The following is a 20,606-nucleotide window of genomic DNA, read 5'->3' on the forward strand; positions in this document are numbered from 1 at the left end:
CCTAATGATTTTTTTTCCATTTGTTATTTTTTTCATTCATTATTTTTCTAAATTCCTTTGGCTGTAAAGTTAGATTGTTTATTTAACATTTTTCTTGTTCATTGATGTGGGCCTGTATTGCTATGAACTTCCCTCTTAATACTGCTTTTAGTGCATCCCATAGCATCTGGCAACTTATCTTCATTTTTTGATTTCCAGATAATTTTTATTTCTTCTTTGAATTCTTCATTGGCCCATGAGTTATTCAAAAGCATTTTGTTTAGTCTGCATATGTTTGGGGTTTTTCCATATTTCTTTTTTAAAAAAGATTTATTTATTTATGCATACAAGAACTGGGGTACAGGCCAGAGGTGCGGGGTTGAGAGGATTCACCAGAGACAGAGTGGGGAACAGAACAGGTAGACTGACTGAAATACACTGCTGGGCCTCCCTGGTGGCACAGCGGTTGAGCGCTGGGTTGCAAAGCTGCCCACAGCCTCTGCAGCACCTGTTCTATCCCCGGCCACCGGGTGAGGGTCCCACATGGCACGCAGACCTCTCCTGCCGCCCGCTGCTCCCCTCAGCAGTGTACTTGTCAGTCTGCCTGCTCTGCTCTCCCCTCTGGCTCTGGTGAATTTTCTCACTCTCCCGTGTTTCTGACTGTACCTAGTGCTTGTATAAATAAATAAATATTAAAAAAAAAGAAAGAAAGAAATACACTGCTGAGGGGAGCACAGGGAGAGACAGGAGAGGTCTGCAGCGTCATGTGGGTGGCTCCCTAGCCAGCCGGGGATTGTACTCGTGCTGCAGAAGCTGCGGATAGCTTCATAGTGCTATGCTTAACCCTTTGCACCACCAGGGAGGCCCCCTTTTCCATATTTCCTTTTGTGGTTGATTTCTAGCTTTATGCTGTTGCGACCAGAAAAAATGTTTGAGGGCCTCCCCGGTGGCGCAGCGGTTGAGCGCTGGGTTGCGAAGCTGCCCGCAGTCTCTGCAGTGCCGGTTCAATCCCTGAAGCTGCCCGCAGTCTCTGCAGTGCCGGTTCGATCCCCGGCTGCTCCCCGGCCACTGGAGGAGGGTCCCGCATGGCGTGCAGACCTCTCCTGCCGCCCGCTGCTCCCCTCAGCAGTGTACTTCGTCCTTCTGCCTGCTCTGCTCCCTGCTCTGGCTCTGGTGAATTCTCTCACTCTCCTGCGCTTCTGACTGTACCCAGTGCTTGTATAAATAAATAAGAAAATCTTAAAAAAAAGTTTGATATAATTTCAAGTCTGATTTTTTTAATGCATATATATTATTTTTTTAAGATATATTTATTTATTTATACAAGCACTGGGTACAGTCAGAAGCCTGGGAGGGTGAGAGAATTCACCAGAGCCAGAGCGGGCAGCAGAGCAGGCAGAAGGACTGAAGTACACTGCTGAGGGGAGCAGTGGGTGGCAGGAGAGGTCTGCGCAACATGTGGGACCCTCCTCCCGTGGTCGGGGAGCAGCTGGGAATCAAACCAGTGCTGCAGAGGCTGCGGGTAGCTTCGCAAGCCAGCGCTCAACCGCTGCACCACCGGGGAGGCCCAAGTCTGATATATTTTTGAGACGTTTTGTGTCCCAGCATATGATCTAAACTAAGAAAGTTCCATGTGCTCTTGAGAAGAATATGTATTCATTTTTTTTGGAGGATGGCTTTGTACATGTCTACTAAGTAAGTCTATCTGATCCACAGATTCATTTAAGACCATTATTTCCTTTTTCATTTTTTATCTAGATGACCTATCCATTGATGTAAGTGATGTCTCAAGATGTCCTGTTGTGATTATGTTGCTGTCAATTTTTTTGTTTATTTCTGTTCATAGTTGTTTTATATATTTGGGTGTACCTGTTTGTGTGTAAATATTGATGACAGTTTTATATGCTTGATGAATAGTCCCTTTGATGATTATATTGTGCCGGTCTCTGTCCCTGATTACCTTTGTTGACCGAAAGTCTAATTTATCAGATATGACAGTAGTATTTCCTGATATTTACTCTGTGTTATTGACTTGAAATACTTTGTTCCAGCCTTTCACTTTAAGTATACATATTTGGATTATGCATTTAAATCAACCTGTCATTCTGTATTTTTTTAAAAGATTTATTCATGCATACAAGAACCGGGGTACAGGCCAGATGTACAGGAGGATGAGAGGATTCACCAGAGACAGAGCAGGGAGCAGAACAGGCAGACGACAGAAGTACACTGCTGAGGGGAGCAACGGGCATGACAGGGGAGGTCTGCCACACCATGTGGGTATCTCCCCAGCCAGCTGGGAATCGAACCCGTGCTGCAGAGGCTGCGGACAGCTTCACAGTGCTGTGCTCAATTGCCTGCACCACCAGGGAGGCCCCTCATTCTGTATTTTTAAACTGGTGAGTTCAGAACATTTGAGTTTAGTTTAAGGTGATTATTGATAGATGAGGCTATTTACTGCCATCCTTCCTTTGGTGTTTGGTGGTTTTATCATTCTGTTGATCTCTTCCATATGGTTCTATCTTCCATCTCATTTTGATTGCTTTCCAGGGTGGTTCTCTAAGTGTCTTCATTTCTTCTTCTAAGTTCTCTATTCTAGGTTTTTGTTTTGTGGTTACCATGAGGGTTGTATCATACTTTCTATATCTAAAATAGACCTTTTTGTGCTGTCTTGATTCATTATCATTTGACTATGCAAATTCTGCCCTTTTCTTACTCTCTAATATTTTACAGTTGTCTTATTATTCTTGTTTACTTTTCTGCTTCCATGTTACTATTTATCACCTTGCTTAAGGTTTTGTGGTCATATTTCTTTCTTCTCATGTACAAGAACTCTTTGCAACATTTCTTGTAGGGCAGGTTTGGTGGTGGTAAATGCCATTAACTTTTGTTTTTCAGGGAAAGCCTTTATTTCTTCATCATATTTAAAAGATAATTTTGCAATGTAGATATTCCTGAGTATAATTTCTATCTTTCAGAATTATAAATATGTCATTCCACTCTCTTCTAGCCTTGTCTGTATCTGCTGATAAATTTGGTATAGGTGTGTTTGTTACATTCTTTCATAGCCTTTAATATTTTTTAAATCATTGACTTTTGATAATCAACAGTGATGTATCTTGGTGAAAGCTGCTTTACATTTAGCAATTTTGGTATTCTTTCAACTTCTTTGACATCCAAGTTCCAGTCTTCCCTTGGGTTTGAGAAATTTCAGCTATTATTTCTTTGTATTCATCATTTTTCTTCTGGAATATTCACTACCCTTATGTTTCCTCTTCCAATAGAGTCCTATATTTCTCATAGAATTTCTTTTTTTTTCTAGATTTTATTTCTCTCTCTTCTTCTACTTAGGTTATTCACACATTTGGGGAGGGAGGGTTTTTTTTTTTTAAGATTTATTTATTGTTTATGAGTACAAGAATTGGGGGTGTAGGACAGAGGTGTGGAGAGGTGAGAGGATTCACCAGAGACAGAGTAGGGAACAGAACAGGTGAATCTACTGAAATATACCACTGAGGGGAGCAGTGGGCAAGAAAACAGGTCTGTTGCACCATGTGGGTCAGCTCCCTGGCCAGGATCCAAATAACTTCATAGTACTGAGACTTAACCCCTTGTGCCACCAGGCCTGAGGGTTATTGCAGGTAGATTTATACTGTCTCTTCAACCCTTGCTCTGCTAAGCAAAACATTGATCACGATGGGGCCTCCTGGGTGGTATAGGGATTAAAGATACAGCGCTGTCAAGCTATTGCCAGCCACTGCAGTATGAGTTCGATCCCCGCCAGGGAGATGACCCACAATGGTACAGCAGACCTCTCACCCGCTGTTCCCCTCAGCAGTGTATTTCAGTCAGCAGTGTATTTCAGAACAGCCTGCCTGTTCTGCTCCACACTGTCTCTGGTGAATCCTCTCACGCCCATACCTCTGGCCTATACTCCAGTTCTTGTATGCATAAACAAACAAATCTTAAAAAAACAAACCATTGTTCACTGCATCATAGAACTCAAATGTCTGGCCTCCTTGCTGGTCCTCTCTGTAGGGGGTGGGATGGGCTCACAGCGCACAGCAGGTCATTCTCTCAGACATTTCCTCCCACATTATTCACAATCAGATTCTCTGCAACTGAACCAACAGTCCCAGCACTGTGTCCCAGTAGTTCTGCACTCCCCCAGTCAGGGAAAAATTAACCGCCCACCCCAGTACATGTATCCACATAGTCTGTACATACTCCCCAGCTTGCTCACCCCCAGGGCTGCAGCTTCCTTACTCTCCCTCCTCCAGTCCCCAACCTCAGTGTTTTCCATCACTAGTGGCAAACTGATGAGACTTCCTGAGAGCAAAATTTAATTTTTCTGTATTTATGTTTAGGGAAGACATTTATCAAATCTCCCAACTCTACTATGTTGTGGGTGAAGTCCTGTTTCTGGCTTTTTTTTTTTTTTGATGAATTGTTTTCACAGAAAAAGGTGCCCTCATACTCAGATATATAAAGTATTTCTCAATTAATAAATATTTATGATTGCAATAAGAATATTGCAATCATTCCTGACTTTGTTTCTCTGTATGTCAGATGTCTTTTCTCTAGCTACTTTTAAAGATTTATTCTATTCATTTGTGCCTACAAGAACTGGGGTGCAGACCAGAGGTGTGGGGGGGTGAGAGGATTCACCAGAAAGTGGGGAGCAGAACAGGCAGATCTACTGAAACATACTGCCGAGGAGAGTAGTGGGTGAGATAGGAGAGGTTTGCTGTACCACGTGGGTCACATACCTGGCGAGGGATTGAACTCAAGCTGCAGTGGCTGCCTATAGCTTCATAGTGCTGAGACTTTAACCCCTGTGCCACCAGGGAGGCTCTCTCTAGCTACTTTTATAATTGTCTTTTTATCATTGACTTTAATATGATTATTATGTTCCTTGGTGTAGTTTTATTTGTGTTGCACATATTATGGGTTCATTGAGCATTTTGGATCTGAAGTTCTATAATTTTTATCAAACGTCAACAATTTGGGAAAATTTCGCTCATTATATCTTCAATTTTTTCTGATACTGCCTCCTTCACTCTTCAGATATTCTAACTGCTTATTTGACTTGAAGTTGACCACAGTTCACTGATAGGATGCTCTTTCTTTTCCAAATCCTCTTTTTTCCTCTGTGTGTACTATTTGCAAAGTGTCAACTTCACTAAATAAAAAATATTTAGTGAACACCTCTTGTGTGACAGGCACTGTGCTAAGAACTGGAAATACAGTGAGTGTAGGATCCCACGGGAAGAGTGTCTTTAGTGTACAATGACAGGAAATTAATTATGGTCATTTTAAGTACTATAAGGAAAAGTATAGTAAGTACAGATGAGCAACAGGGAAGCCTTAATCTGTGGGGTTAAGAGTTTCCTGTAAATAGTATGATTTACACACAGTGTAGCAATAAATCATGTGCCCATTGTGTCTGGTTTTAAATGCTGACTCAAATCTTCAATAGGTTACTTAACCTCATTTTCCTCATTTATTACATGACACTATCAAGAGTATCTACATCATTAAGTTATGGTCAGAATGGAAAGCCATAATACATGCAAAGCACAAGAACAATGACGGCATGTGGAACCTTTTCTAGAAATGTTATTTTTTTTTTTAATTTTTTTTTTTTATAGAGGCATGCTTTTTTTTTTTTATTCATTTGTTTGTTTTGTTTTGTTTATACATGCACTGGGCACAGTCAAAAGCAAGGGAGGGTGAGAGAATTCACCAGAGCCAGAGCGGGGAGCAGAACAGGCAGAAGGACAGAAGTACACTGCTGAGGGGAGCAGCAGGCAGCAGGAGAGGTCTGCGCACCATGTGGGACCCTCCTCTAGTGGCCAGGGAGCAGCCGGGGATCGAACCAGAGCCGCAGAGGCCGCAGGCAGCTTCGCAACCCAGCACTCAACCACCGCTCCACCACCGGGGAGGCCCTAGAAATGTTAGTTATTAATATAATTTCAGCCCCGACCAAAAGACAAGCACGGCAGAAGGGACGAAACTCCAAGTAGAGACAGCAGCATGTACAAAAACCCATAAAGTTGCTGGGGGTAACAGTAGAACTGAAAAGCCAAAGTTTCTCAAATCAGACAGGAGCTAAGGAGAAAGAGGTACCAGGAGGCATGAGATGAGGCTGGAAAGGCAGGCTGAGGCCAGTAATACAAGGCCTTGCAGGCCAGGTTAAGGTGTCTGGACATTATCCCAGGAGTCAGAGGAAACTTCAAGGGGGAATGGCAAGCTTTGATTTGCAATAAAAGCCATCTGTGGCTACAGCATGGAGCTCCACATGGTGGAGGGAAGCCAACAATGACAAGGAAACTAAGTAGACTACTCCAACAGTCTAGAGCATAGGCTCTGGGCATAGATGAGGGGAGTGGCGCACAGGAGAGAAGCGAGGGGGGGTGACTGAAGAAACAAGGCAGAGCCAAAAGGACTTTGTGTATGCAGAGGAGACAGGGTTTGGAGGAGGCAAATAAACAAGTATTTGAGAAAGCATGAATTCCTGTGTTCCTGTCTAGTTGTTGGGCTTCATAGAATGCCATCTGTCTGCTCCACACTCCAGGCACAGTTCTCTAAGTTGAAAGAACTTGAGAGGCCTGGTCGCTCCTGGAGGCAGCTCAGTGCCACTTCTGGGGGGTCCTTCCCAGTTTGAGGTATTAATTCATTTATTAAACTTGCATACGCAGCAGGAGCAACGCGCAGTCAGGGCACCCAGAGTCGGGGTCAGCATGCAAGAAGGTGCCGGCGCTCAGCCCAGTGCCGGGCGCCGCCAAGCAAGGAGAGCAGCGCACACGCGCGCAGCTAAGCGCTGCAGGAACACGCACAGGGGTGGGGCGGACTCGGGGTTCCTTCAGCGGGTGCTACTCCGCAGAGGACCGCCGTGGGCCTCAGGACGCGCCAGGGAGCACCTCCCCACAAGCCCCCTGGGGAAGGCCCGCCAAGGAGGCGCCCGTAGCCCGCCGGGCGCGCGGGCCCCTCCCAGGCAGCGCCTCGCCCAGGTCGCCGCCACGAGGGGGCGCGCCGGGTCCGCCCGGCCCCCAGGGGGCGCTGTGCGCACGGGCGCGCAATGGCCGCGACGCCCACAGGCAAGTGCCCGAAGCCCGGGGAGGACGCGGGGCAGGGGCGGCGCCAGGAAGCCCGAAAGCCCTGGGGGACCGCGAGGGTCACCGGCGCTCAAGGAGAGGATGTCCTCACACTCGCAGCCGAGCCCGCGGCGGACGTCCTCGCTCCCTCGGGAAGAGCCCCTTTCCGGCGCCTCCAGCGCTGGAGCGACGGGCCGCGCCCAAGCCCCGCCCCCCGCCGCGCCCAAGCCCCGCCCCCCGCCGCGCGCCCGGAGAGCACCAATCAGCGCCCGGGGAAGGCGCATGCGCCCCAGCGCGACCTGGGCCCCTGGACCGGAAGCCGGCCTCGGCGGGCGCCCACTCGCTCGCGGCGAAGATGGCGCTGTCCAGGGTGTGCTGGGCTCCGGCTGCTCTGTGGGGCTCGGCCGTCACCCGTGGACCTTGTGTCGCCCGCAGGCTGCAACTTCTCCGCTGCGGCCGCGCCTGGGGAGCCCCTCGGTGAGGGCCCGGAGCGAGAAAAGCGCTCTTTGGCTTTCGGTCCCTTCCAGAGTCCGCCGTGCCCGCGGCTGCCGCCTCCTCGCGTGCGTGCGCTGTCTCGGCGTGCGGGGTCCCACGCCCGGCCCGGGGATCTGTGTTCTGCTGGGAAGTCGCACCCGGATCCCCGCCGGTGACCTGACTTCTGACCCTCTCAAATCTCTGTGCCCCACATTGAATTTCCCGCGAATCCAGCGCTCACCTGTCAGCCTCCCCGCGCGTCTCCGGTTTTACCTGCTGTTGTCTTGATCCCACCTCTGCCGCTCTGGTCTCCTGCCTTGTGCCCGCTGTAGATTCCCGCCACTGCCTGGCATCCCTTCCTATCTGATCGCCCTTTTGTCTGTCCTCTTTTTCTCAGGTTTATTATAAGAAGGGAAAGGAAATTAAAGGACACTTGCACAGACTCAAGTGTGCAGAAAGCTACCCCTGAAAGGGGCAGGTTTATGACAAGATACACCTGCCCAGTCACAGGCGGGCAGGAGAGCAGCTCACCCAGAGTTTTAAAAGGGAATATAGATCTCACTTCTCCCTAAGACAAGTCCCAGAAATTTGTGGCCATTTTTTACATTCAATCATCAGACTTGGCATTAAGTGAACTGGTAAACAGATTTGCCGTTTCCTTTTTATATGCACACGAGGGCTGTGCAATAGTTTGAGGTCGCCACCATGACACAGAGGTCAGCTCTGTTGGCACTCTGTCCAAAATGTGTCTTTCACACACTTTTTTCAAACTTATCAGATTGCATTGTATTAAGCCATCACCCTGCTTCTTCCTTTCTGATAACCTCAGTCATGTTGCTTGATATGGTATCTTGAAGCCTTGTCCAGAGACTTAGTTATAAAAAGGAAAACTGAGGTTGGGATATGTCTAGTCTTCCAAATGTCTGCCAATGCTTTCTCTGTTCACTTTGAAAGATGCCAGTTTCAGCAATTGACTCTGTGATTCTTTTTCCTTTCAGGTATCTGTGTCCTAGGCAACTACTGGTGTTTCCTCTAACCATCCGCTGAGCATGATGCAAGTGGAGACTTTGCAGATGGTGAGCACTTAGAGACTTCCTTTTTCCACAGCCCCACCTTGCCTCAGGTCTTTGCTTGCTGATTTTTCCCTATATTGTGTCCCAAAAGCCTTGAGTTCAGCCATGCTGCTCACACCATACCTGCCTCCTCTCTTGAAACACACTGCTGTGTTTCACCAACTGGACATGGCTATGGCAAAGTTGGAGATTGGCACCTTCCCCTGCTAGTTTGCACTTAACGATTTAGTAAATACCTCATGAATGTTAGCCATTTTTATTATCACGGGGCTGACTTTCAGCACCTCAACCCAGGATCTGGCCGCAACACTGTGGAAAGCTCATATTCCTAAAGGGACTATAATCTGAGCCTCCGATGGCTACCTCCCCAACCACTCAGATCCAGTGTTACAGCCCTGTGCCGACTTCCCTCTCAATTTTGAACCTGGAATCAGGTAGGAGGACTCAATAGCCTGAGAGGAAAGTTAGGATTTTCCCTATGAAGGCAGAACTAAGGAAAGATCTTCAAAAGGCTTCAGTGTTTCCTTAATGTTGTGGAAAGCCTTAAGTTTATGCCAGGTGCTGGTTCTACTAAGTGTCTAGCAATGATTGTGGAAACCCTGGCCAATGCCAGCAGGCCACTCCTTGGGGGGTTGGGGGGGGCGGGGTGTTTCTGAGCTTTCCCATTGTCAATTAGTTGAAAATAGCACATAAATGTGTCTGACCTTCCAGTGTCTGTTCTGATCCGGGCTTTGTTCTCAAGGAACATCAGGAGACAGACAGCAGGAGTGGGGTGAGTAAAGGTACTGTGCTTTGTCCCGTACCACTTTACATTTTCTGATGCTCATTCTTGGATGAAGTCATCATATTTGAAATGTTGGGTTGAAATAGGCTGCTTGGATATCAGACCGTATTGTGATTGTAGTTTCTCACGTGAATTTCCTCATCATCCTGGGTAGACAAGGACTGTTTCCATTGTCTAGCACAGCCCCTGGCTTCTATGGGGGTGTTTGGTAAATAATCTCAGCGTCTCGTACCGACCTGCACATTTTGCAAAGTTGGAGTGATCCTTTTCCCTTCACCTGTAAATCTGGAGGGATTTTTCCCTGTGTTGGCACTGCCATCGTTGTTTTAAATGCAATTTTGGGAAAGAAACTGTGTTCTTCGCCTTTGTGGCAGAAGTACTGACGTTTGAGATGATGTCAAGTGCTGAGCCATTCAAGGAGACTGAAGGACACGATTGTGATCTGTGTGTTTACTGTTTTCATGGAATTATCACTTTTCTTTTGCTCCATCTTCCCAACAAAATGAAAAGATTCCATCATGAAAAGTGTGAAGGGAAGATGAGTGTTCATTTCAGCTGAGCAGGCAGGCATGTCAAGCAAATGAAGGCAGAAGAAAACATAATCAGGAGTACATTGGGAGTACATTGGGAGAGGGTCAATAGAGTCTTCTTAATGGTTCACAGCAACCATGTTTATCCCTTACTGTTGCTAGAGAGAACAATGTCTTCAGATAACCAGTGGTCAGCAGAGGAAGATGAAGGCCAGTTGTCCCGACTGATCAGGAAATCTAGAGACTCCCCCTTTGTCCCTGTAGGTAAGTATAAGCCTTGACTACATACTGGAAAACTGTAATATCACAAAAATACCTTATCCAATATCTTTGAGGCTTGAACTGTCTTATATAATTCAATCTTTTGAGATAATGAAAGCTAACCCCTAATGAGCACAAATATAAGTTTATAAACTTTCAGCACAATTTCCAGTATTTAGTAAACTCCTCAAGAATGTTGGCCATTTTTGGGCCTCCCCTGGTGGCGCAGCGGTTAAGCGCTGGGTTACGAGGCTGCCTGCAGCCTCTGTAGCGCCAGTTCGATTCCCCGGCCACCAGCGAGGGTCCCACAAAAAAAAAAAAAAAAATAATGTTGGCCATTTTTATTATGAAGCATCAATTCTTATCTTATTTAACCTATTTTCACTAGAGATCTATCTAAAGCTACCAGTGCTTAGCCAATCTAAATAGAATTAATTGATTGGGGCCTCCCTGGTGGCCTAGGGGTTAAGTCTTAGTGCTATTACCTCTACAGCTTGAGTTTGATCCCCAGCCAGGGAGCTAACCCAAATATGGCACAGACTTCTCCTGTCTTGCCTGCTGCCCACCTTACCAGCATATTTCAGTAGATCCACCTGTTTTGCTCCCCACTGTGTCTCTGGTGAATCCTCTCACCCCCCACACCTCTGGCCTGCAACCCAGTTCTTCTATGCAAAAAAATAATAAATAAATAAAATAGAATTGATTGAGTGGACTTTAACTTTCCCATGATGGTGAAGGACCCTCAGCAGCAGAATCAGGCTGCTGTACTGAAAGTCACTTAGGGACTGTTGAGATGTGAGCCTTTTTGTCTCAAGCCTTTAAATTCTTGTGTCTGATGTTTATTGAGTTTTCTGTTTCTTCCATTACTGTCGGGTGCCTTCAGAAACGTCTGCTTCTAATGTTCTGTGGCATCAGATGCTAGCTGCCCCAGCTTGAAATGACTGTGAGTCAATTCTGAGTAAAGAAGCTGATCGAAAGCCTGGGCCCACCGGTACACTGAGAGCTTGAGCTTTGAGGGTTGGTGCTCAGGGCCCTTTTGCTGACGCCTTGTTCCATCTGCTGTGGTTGATGGTGAAGTCCAGTCCAGTTTAAAGAGTGGTATTATAATTAGACCTGGCGTCTTAGCCTCTCTAGCTTTTCCCAAAACAGACTTAGTATGTTTACAATTTCCACAAATACTATATTGATGTGAACGCCAACTGACAAAAACTAAGCACTACTATGTTTTAAAGTGTGCTTAGCTTTCTTTCCTCTTGGAAGTTTAAACTGCCCTAAGAAATTGTGCTGTTGTCTACAGCAGCCATGTGTCTTTCCTTGTGTTAATTTTGTCCTGAAACTATTAAAATAACATTTAAATCAGACTTAATGTAAGTTTGTGAATGTATTAATTCCATGAAACTTTTAAATAGGTGTATATCATGTGTTTCCATTAAATGTTAATGCAGATCTAGCAATTTTATAAGTGTCATTATTCAAATATCAAGAAAGAATATTTTAACTAACAGTAACATTCACTTAATTTGTTAAAGATTTGTAATTGCAACCAGTATACATTAAAACATAATTTTGTAGTAACTTATTCATCCTTTTTAGTATTTTTAACTAGAAAAAAACAATTGAAGAGCTCATTACTACTTGAATAGATTAGTGTAATGAACAAAGATAATCACTGTGTCTATTTTAAATTAAATTATTTTTCCAGAGACAGTTTAAGGTGATTAAAGTAAAAAGATAAAAGTACTTCCAACTAAATTCAATTATATACCAACCACAGAAACATTATATGGAAAACAGCAAAAGTTCTGATGTTAATCATTAAAAGAAACAAAACCATTTAATTGAAAACAGAGCTTTGTTTTTTTTGATCAAAGGAAGAGAACCAACTTTTTGCTAGAAAAAGATATAATACTAAAATTTGGATTCTATTATTGAATAGTTTTAGTTTTTGTTACTTTACCTATATCTAATATGTATTTTTGCTGTAGGATGAAGTGTCCTATGCAGATAATTTATAAAACATTTTTGTTTTCTTGAATACCTTCCATCATTATTTATATTGTTTAAAATGGTGTTATCGGGCCTCCCCAATAGCGCAGCGGTTGAGCACTGGGCTGCGAAGCTGCCGGCAGCCTCTGCAGCGCCGGTTCCATCCCCGGCCACCAGCGAGGGTCCCACAGGGCGCGCAGACCTCTCCTGCTGCGCCCACTGCTCCCCTCAGCAGTGTACTTCGTCAGTCTGCCTGTTCTGCTCCCTGCTCTGGCTCTGGTGAATTCTCTCACCCTCCCATGCTTCTGACTGTACCCAGTGCTTGTATAAATAAATAAATAAATCTTTAAAAAAAAGAAAAAAAAAGCTAAGGAAAGAATGGATTGGAAGAATCAATTTTGACAAAGATGTCAATTTCCCCCATGTTGTTTTATAGATTTCATGTTACACCTGTCAAAAATCTCAGCAACTTTTTATATAGACATAGGTAACATTCTAAAATTTATATGGAAAGATGCACAAGTCTAGAACACTTGAAGAAGTCTTTTTTAAAAAAGGGTAAAGTAGGAGAAATTACCCTACGTGATATTCCAGACTTTTTGTCTAGCTTGAGAAATTAAGTGTGGTACTGATAGAAGAGTACATGCATATCTCCCTCATCTGGAAGAAGAGATAACCCAACAAACAGACCCACACTTGTATTGTGCAAAAGTGTTCTTTAGTCTTATGTCAAAATAAAGCATTTTATTCTTGTCATTTTCAAAGTTTACCTTATTTTGTCTTAGATGTTATAAACATGCTATTCCACTCTCTTCTAGTTTTTATATTACGTTCTCACGTATTCAAAAATATTTTGAACTCTGGTATGAAATACAAATCCAACATTCTCTATACCCATGAATTATATACTAAAGATATTTATTAAATACTGCTTTATTTGTTATGCAGTTACTTTAGATTTAGCATGGATTGTTTCTCACAGATTTAAAATCTTTCTAGCTCTTTCCTATTTGGTTGATCACTCGTCTATTTATTTATTTATTTTAAAGATTTATTTATTTTTATACAAGAGCTGGGGTATAGGCCAGAGGCACGGGAGGGTGAGAGGATTCACCAGAAACAGAGTAGGGAGCGGAACAGGCAGATGACAGAAATACACTGCTGAGGGGAGCAGTGGGCACGACAGGAGAGTTCTGCCGCACCATGTGGGATTCTCGCCAGCCAGCCGGGATCAAACCCGCACTGCAGAGGCCGCAGACAGCTTCGCACTGTGGCTCTCAACCCGCTGCGCCACCGGGGAGGCCCCACTAGTCTGTTTTAGAACCCACTACATAGGATCTTGGTTGTCACAGCAATAATTGTTTTGGTTTTGGTTTTTTCAATACTGCTCTTAAATAAAAGAAGTACACAGAAAATCAGTAAATATGAAAGATTTTAACAAGATCCCCAAGTGATCTGTATGCACATTAAAGTTTGAGAAGCTCTGTTCTACCTGACTCATAATGACTAGAAGCCCATGTTTAGGTCCAATTCTGGAAAGTTTTTCTGTTGCCTTCTTACTGGTGTCATCACCACTGGTGTTTTGTCTGGCTTTCAGGCTAAGTAGCAACTAGAGAGGCATTTTCAGGAAGGTTAATCTTAAAAGATAAATCATAGATTTTAGAGATTGGAGATTCAGAAGTATTTGTATGAGCTTTGGCAGTTTTTTTCCCCCAGAGTCACATACTTCTTGTGCATAGATTTATTAAAGTTAAATATCTCATTTCTACATAAAAATATAGTTTCTATCACTGTCTTTATTTGATGACAAGGGTGGGAGGGAGGAAGCTACTCAAAAGCTTTGGATGCTGGAGTGTTTGGTTGGTTCACTTGTTGGCTACATGACTTGCTTCAAATAAGAGCCTAGCAGTTTGTGCCACCAACACCATGCCTCAGGAAATGTAAAAATTGTAACACAAGTTACTACACTATATGGTTCAGGTTTTTCTGGGAAGAGAAAATTGCAAATTTTGAATCTATGAGTAAGGGTTCATTTTAAAATCTGCCAAAACAAATCCAGACAGCTTCTTTTAAAGGTATTGCTTGGTACCTTGCCTGCTTGTTTTCCAAGTGCCAGTTCTTTAAGCAGTCTTTTACTCAACTCTAACTCTTGGGGTTTCTAGCCTACCGTTTATATAGCCCCTTCTTTTTTAATTCACAGGGATAGCAGGCTTTGTCGCGGTGGTGTCCTATGGTCTTTACAAGTTAAAGCACAGAAGAGATCAGAAAATGTCCATTCATCTTATTCACATGAGAGTTGCTGCCCAAGGATTTGTTGTAGGAGCCGTGACTCTAGGTAAAGTCTTTAACATACATTTTGTGTTCAGCTGTCCTGGACAGTATTTTTATTTCATTCATTTATATTAGAAGCTGATAATTGGGTGAAGATAAAATAGCGGAGGAGGAATGGTAAGAAAGACAGTAATCTTCACTTGGTTGAGACTGCCACCCCATCATAGGCTTAATTTCTTAGGATTTTAAGCACTGAAGAAAACAATAAATCCAGAAAGAATGAGAGTTGTGGATCCTTTATCCTCTGTAGTAAAAGGCGCAGTCGATAGTTCCTACCCTTTTGCAGTCATAGTTCCCAGCCTGCTTGAACAGCAGATAAAATTATTATTTGTTAGTCTATAAATTAAGCAAGACTTACACAGTCAAATCCAAAGCACAGTTATAAAATTATCTGGTGAATTCAGGTAATATCAACAACTAAATCAGACAGTTCTAAAAAGAAGTCCACTTTGGGACCTAAATCATCTAAAATTGCATGAATGAGAACATGCCTCAGTGTAAATAGCTCCCATTCATACTGTGCAGAGTAGAATCTACCTAAGATAGGTCTAGGGTTACAGAACGGTAGGTATGTGACTTGCATTTAGGGAGTTACATGTAAATTATCTTATTAACATGAGTTATGATATGCAAGTATTGAGTAAAATATGACAAAAGATTTTACTACAAAGTTATAGTTCACATTTTCATCATCAGCAAACCTTACTGAGTACTTACTATGTGCCAGACACTGTGGCTGGTCTAGCAATACAAAGTAAGACTCAGACCCTAACCACAAATGTTTAGTCTCACTTTGGGTTAAGACCAAGAACAGAAGACAGTATAAAGTCATAAATGTTGTGACACCGAGAGCACAGGCTGTCATAGCAACGAGCCCAAAGAAGGGGCTTTTTACTGGGGCCTCAGAATCCGGGGTGGCTTCTCTAAGTTTACATCTAAGGAAGTAAACTAAGCCAAGAATGTGGAGGAAGAGATCAGAATTCTAAGCAGAGGAAAAAACAAAGGCACAGAAGCTTAGATTGTTAGTGGCGTGCTGGGCCAGCAAATAAGCAAAATTGTCCAACAGTGCCTTCCATGAGTATATAGGGATTGTCTAAGGCTTCAATTATCCTTCTGAATTTTAGGCAGAATGCCTCTTAGGCAATAATGCATGCTTAACTACGCTGACATAATACGAATCCATCACTCTCCACCCCTTGTCAACCAGGTATCCATCTACACCTCTTTTTAATTTCAAATAAAGAAAATGACAAAAATCACTCATCACTGTGTCGCCAAAAACATGCACATTCTCTCCCCAAAGAGAATGAATATAAAATCCCTTCATCCATCTTTGGATAAATACACAGAGAAGAAATTCAGTTTTCGTTTCCTTCCCATGTACACTTTACTGATAATGCATCTTTTTGTTTCTAGGTGTTCTCTATTCCATGTATAAGGATTATATCAGACCTCGATTCTGCAATGTGCCCAAAAAATGAAGCTACATCAAGAAAGACAAGAAGCTTTCTGAAAACTAGTTATTATGAATGAATTTTCAATATGTAGCAAATGTATGCTGCAGAGGTATCAGATAGATTTCTCATAGTCTTCATAGTAAATCTCAATTGTCTAAGAAGTTAATCTCTAAATCAACCAGCATAGGCAGTTCAAAAATATCTTTTGTGATGTCTTTTCAAATCTAGCACATGATTTTCTGACTTCTAAATTTTTTATTTTCTAGTTAACAGTAGAAAATAATCTACATTATGTCAAAGCAAGCTGAAAATTAGGAGTTAGTTATACAGTGACTACAGGAAACTTTTCTATGACCATGAGAAAGGTGACACTCTATTCATCACTTAGTGAATGCATCTATCCTGGGGGAAAGTTTTCCCTGAAATAAATAAAGACAGTGTCTGACTTCCTTCTTGACTTCCTTCTTGACTTCCTTCTTGCTGTTCCTGGAGTCAAGGGTAACCCTGACAGGAAGGTGAAGTCTGGTGTTTGGGGAAGGAAAATCGAAAACTATGTCTGCATTCTAGGCATTAACCCACCGCTCTATTATATTCACTCTTCTCCATTTGCATAAGTAATTACTTACATGTTGTCATTTGTACCTCTCATGAGGCCCATCTAGTGCCACCAAGTATTCATATTTGGTCAACACTGTGCTCTTTGGAAACAAAAAAAATCCAACTGCTTTGTTCCACTAAGTAAATATTCTAGCTGATGGACTGAACATGTTCCATGAAGGTCAGGAAAGCTGAGGACAGGTGGTATAGAAAAGTTACCCTTCATGATGATTACACAATGAAAAGATATTTTTAAACAGCTACTGGAAAAATTCCGTTCTCTGAATATAAGCACAACATTGAAAATAGATTAATGAAGTGTTTAATGAGAAACTCACAGTACCTAGTAGGTACCAGGGTTGTTAACTTTTACTCTGAGAGAACTGTAGTATTCTATTTATTGTTTGAAAATAGTAACGCAAAGTATTAATAGTGGCCATGCGTGAACACTCATAAATTGTATTTAAATCAAAATGTAAATTCAAATTTGAAAAAAGGGAGTATGAAAATGCTCATTTATCCATGTTAGCTTGGGTAGAGAGGGAGGGTCATTGCAGGAAGACCCTATAAATAGATAATATAGTGTTTGAATTTGCAAAATATTTGTGCCAAAACTTTGGTGGCTTAATATAACGTTTGAAATTGAGAAGGGTATTTTTTTTTGAGAAGGGTATTTTCATGGCTACTGTAACCCCTGATGTCTCACTTGCTAATTAAACTAGTTTGTGTAAACTATTAATTATGTGCCTGGATAGACAATGATTACCTTTTATATTAGACTGACTCACAGTTATGTAGCAGCAACTGCTTAGTAACAATTACTTAATTGCACCTTTCTGAAATTCTGGATATGTATTGTCAGAAAATCATTTTTGCAGGAGGGTGGAATGGGGCCCAGTCCTTTATTACAGAACTTGGGTCTCCAGCCATATCCCATTCTGTGATATCTCTACTTGAGCTCCTCAGGTGCCAGATGAAAGTGGGGTAGCTTGTGGTGGGGCCTGGTCCCAGGGAGGGCCAGAGATCTTACCCAGCCTGACACTGGGACAGATGAGCAGCCCCAGACCCTATCCCATTCATGAGAGGGAGTGGACAAGAAACAGGGTCAGGGTTGTGGATCCTAGGACTGATAGCAAAGGTCTGAGTGTCAGTTCAGGCTGATGCCCAGTTCTGAGTGGGTCCCTGCCCCAGCCCTGGTCTCCCCACCTGGAGGATCAAGTACCAGGGAGGAGAGGAGTAAGGTATCTGGGCACAGTCAGTTACGGAGAAAAGGTCTGACGGAAGCAGTGGGTGGGCCAGCCCTCGGGGCAAAGTATGATCTGGCTGCGTGTAGATGATCTCCATACCTGGTGGCTGGCAGGTGGGAGGGGTTCTACAGTGGGTGTGACCAGGCCCCAGGCCTGGATCAGGGCATGGGGTGCACCATTCGGTGGTGCTGGAAGGGTATGCAGTGCAAGACTTTGCTGCTGGCAGGAAAGTGTGCTAGGCCGGTGTGTGCTCACGTGCATGCTGAGAGCACGCTTCTGCGTGAAGAGCTTGGCACAGATTATGCACTAGAAGGTGCTCATGCCCATGTGCCTGGCCATATAGAAAATATTTAGAGATAATACTTTTCACAAATTTTGAAAGTTTCATTCAAATTATCAGTGCTTTCATCATCACTCAAGCCATCTGTATCATCACCTCGTCCAGTTTGCAAATCACGTCATCCTGATGAGTATCTAATTGAATGTTTTCTTTTCCTTTGTAATTCATATTATGCTTGCACACTGCTTATCTCCATAATTTAACTTGTGGAAAGGCTTATGAGCAAAAATATCTAACACTTGAAACTGAGAATCCTGATCCCAGAATAATCCATTAAATCTGTATTAGCATTTTTGCCTTCTTTTTGTTTTTAACTGATCCCATCTAGTGACCTCTACCAGCTTGAAGACCTAGCATGAAGTGAGGTCATTACAGGTGCATCCTTCCTAAGCAGTACTTGCATTCAAGACAAAATATCATGTTAAAAATCAGACATCATGGACTATAGTAGGACACTATGTAAAAACATGTAATATGAGACAATTTGCTTTCTGATGAATTGTTTTCATGGCAAAAGGCGATCTCATATTCGGATATATAAAGTATTTATCAATTAATAAATATTTAGTGAACACCTCTTATGTGAAAAGCACTGTGCTAGGAACTGGAAATACAGTGAGTGTAGGATCCCATAGGAAGAGTGTCTTTAGTGTACAATGACAGCAGATTTATTATGGTCATTTTAAGTACTATAAGGACAAGTATAAAAAGCATAGATGAGCAACAAGGAAGCCTTATTCTGTGGGGTTAAGAAAGTTACCTGGGCCTCCCTGGTGGCGCAAGAGGTTAAGCACAGCACTGTGAAGCTACCCTCAGCCTCTGTAGCGTGAGTTCGATCCCCGGCCGGCCAGGTTGCTGACACCCACATGGTGTAGCAGACCTCTCCTGTCTTGCCAGGGTTGTGGATCCTAGGACTGATAGCAAGTGTATTTTTGTCAGTCTGTCTGTTCTGTTCCCCACTCTGTCTCTGGTGAATCCTCTCACCCCCCAGCATCTCTGGTCTGTACCCCAGTTCTTGTATGCTTAAATCAATAAATCTTTTGGAAAAAAAAGTTTCCTGTAAATAGTACGATTTATACACATGTAGCAGTAAATCATGTGCCCACTGTGTCTGGGCTTAGGCTGACTCAAATCTTCAATAGGTTACTTAACCTCATTTTCCTCATTTATTATGTGACACTAACAGTGGTATCAACATCATGAAGTTATGGTCAGAACAGAAAGCCATAACACATGCAAAGCACAAGAGCAACGGTGGCATGTGGAACCTTTTCTAGAAATGCTAATAATATAATTTCAGCCAGAACTAAAAGACAAGCACGACAGAAGACATGAAACTCCAAGTAGAGAGAACATCAAGTACAAAAAACCCATAAAGTTGCTGGGGGTAACAGTAGAACTGAAAAGCCAAAGTTTCTCAAATCAGACAGGTGCTAAGGAGAAAGAGGTACCAGGAGGCATGAGATGAGGCTGGAAAGGCAGGCTGAGGCCAGTAATACAAGGCCTTGCAGGCCAGGTTAAGGTGTCTGGACATTATCCCAGGAGTCAGAGGAAACTTCAAGGGGGAATGGCAAGCTTTGATTTGCAATAAAAGCCATCTGTGGCTACAGCATGGAGCTCCACATGGTGGAGGGAAGCCAACAATGACAAGGAAACTAAGTAGACTACTCCAACAGTCTAGAGCATAGGCTCTGGGCATAGATGACGGGAGTGGCGCACAGGAGAGAAGCGACGGGGGGGGTGACTGAAGAAACAAGGCAGAGCCAAAAGGACTTTGTGTATGCAGAGGAGACAGGGTTTGGAGGAGGTAAATAAACAAGTATTTGAGAAAGCATGAATTCCTGTGTTCCTGTCTAGTTGTTGGACTTCATAGAATGCCATCTGTCTGCTCCACACTCCAGGCATAGTTCCTTCCCTGCTCCTAAATCTCTCTGGTTGATCCTGTCTTCTTCCTTCCAGGCACCATCTAAAGTTTTAGAGCTAAACATTCTTGAGAGATACGTAGTTGCTGATAGGCTTAGCATCTGCCTGAAGATGGAGATCATGTTTTAGTCAATTTTCTCTGTCCATGCCGTCTACCTAACCCTGTGGAGACCCAACCACTTGCAGAACTTCTCTTACTATGAGGGGCACAACCCTAAACAATCTATGCTAATATAAAGCTCAGTGACTCACAAAGGATTACACAGATGTCGATGCTTTCATGACCATTTTCTTCTTGAGTCATCACTGAACTCTTACAAACATGTACGAGTAAAGAGGACATAAACTCAATATTAAAGTGACATGTTCAAGGTTACACTCACTAGAGAAAATGCTGATCCTAATCTTCACCTAGATCCTTGCTTCCAAATGGGTAGCCCTTCCTAACACCCTTCACAGATGAAATATTCATATGTAACTTTAAGAGGCCTGGTCGCTCCTGGAGGCAGCTCAGTGCCACTTCTCGG

At 43.3% G+C, this 20,606-nt stretch overlaps 2 protein-coding genes across 3 annotated transcripts in view; one reads left to right on the forward strand and one right to left on the reverse strand.

Moving 5' to 3' along the window:
- SLC11A2 (solute carrier family 11 member 2) overlaps nucleotides 1-7,252 on the reverse strand; it is a 65,968-nt gene extending 58,716 nt beyond the window's left edge. The window contains exon 1 of the mRNA XM_037514734.2: nucleotides 7,189-7,252. The gene's annotated coding sequence lies outside the window, so the exon portion shown is untranslated. The remainder of the gene's footprint in view (nucleotides 1-7,188) is intronic.
- A 180-nt stretch (nucleotides 7,253-7,432) lies between these two features.
- On the forward strand, nucleotides 7,433-17,560 carry HIGD1C (HIG1 hypoxia inducible domain family member 1C). Of its 2 annotated transcripts, XM_054696622.1 has the most exons (6): nucleotides 7,433-7,553; nucleotides 8,549-8,626; nucleotides 9,335-9,405; nucleotides 10,100-10,201; nucleotides 14,385-14,519; nucleotides 15,932-17,560. In XM_054696622.1, exons 4-6 carry the CDS (start codon nucleotides 10,108-10,110, stop codon nucleotides 15,994-15,996), a joined length of 294 nt encoding a protein of 97 aa, XP_054552597.1. In that variant the 5' UTR covers nucleotides 7,433-7,553; nucleotides 8,549-8,626; nucleotides 9,335-9,405; nucleotides 10,100-10,107; the 3' UTR covers nucleotides 15,997-17,560. The 2 variants fall into 2 exon arrangements, with proteins under 2 accessions (XP_054552597.1, XP_037370639.1); XM_037514742.2 differs by having other exon boundaries at nucleotides 9,335-10,201.
- The last annotated feature ends 3,046 nt before the right edge of the window (nucleotides 17,561-20,606 follow it).

This window comes from Talpa occidentalis, unplaced genomic scaffold (assembly GCF_014898055.3).
Source record: "Talpa occidentalis isolate TD23 unplaced genomic scaffold, MPIMG_talOcc4v2.1 talOcc4.16, whole genome shotgun sequence".
NCBI lineage: Eukaryota > Metazoa > Chordata > Mammalia > Eulipotyphla > Talpidae > Talpa > Talpa occidentalis.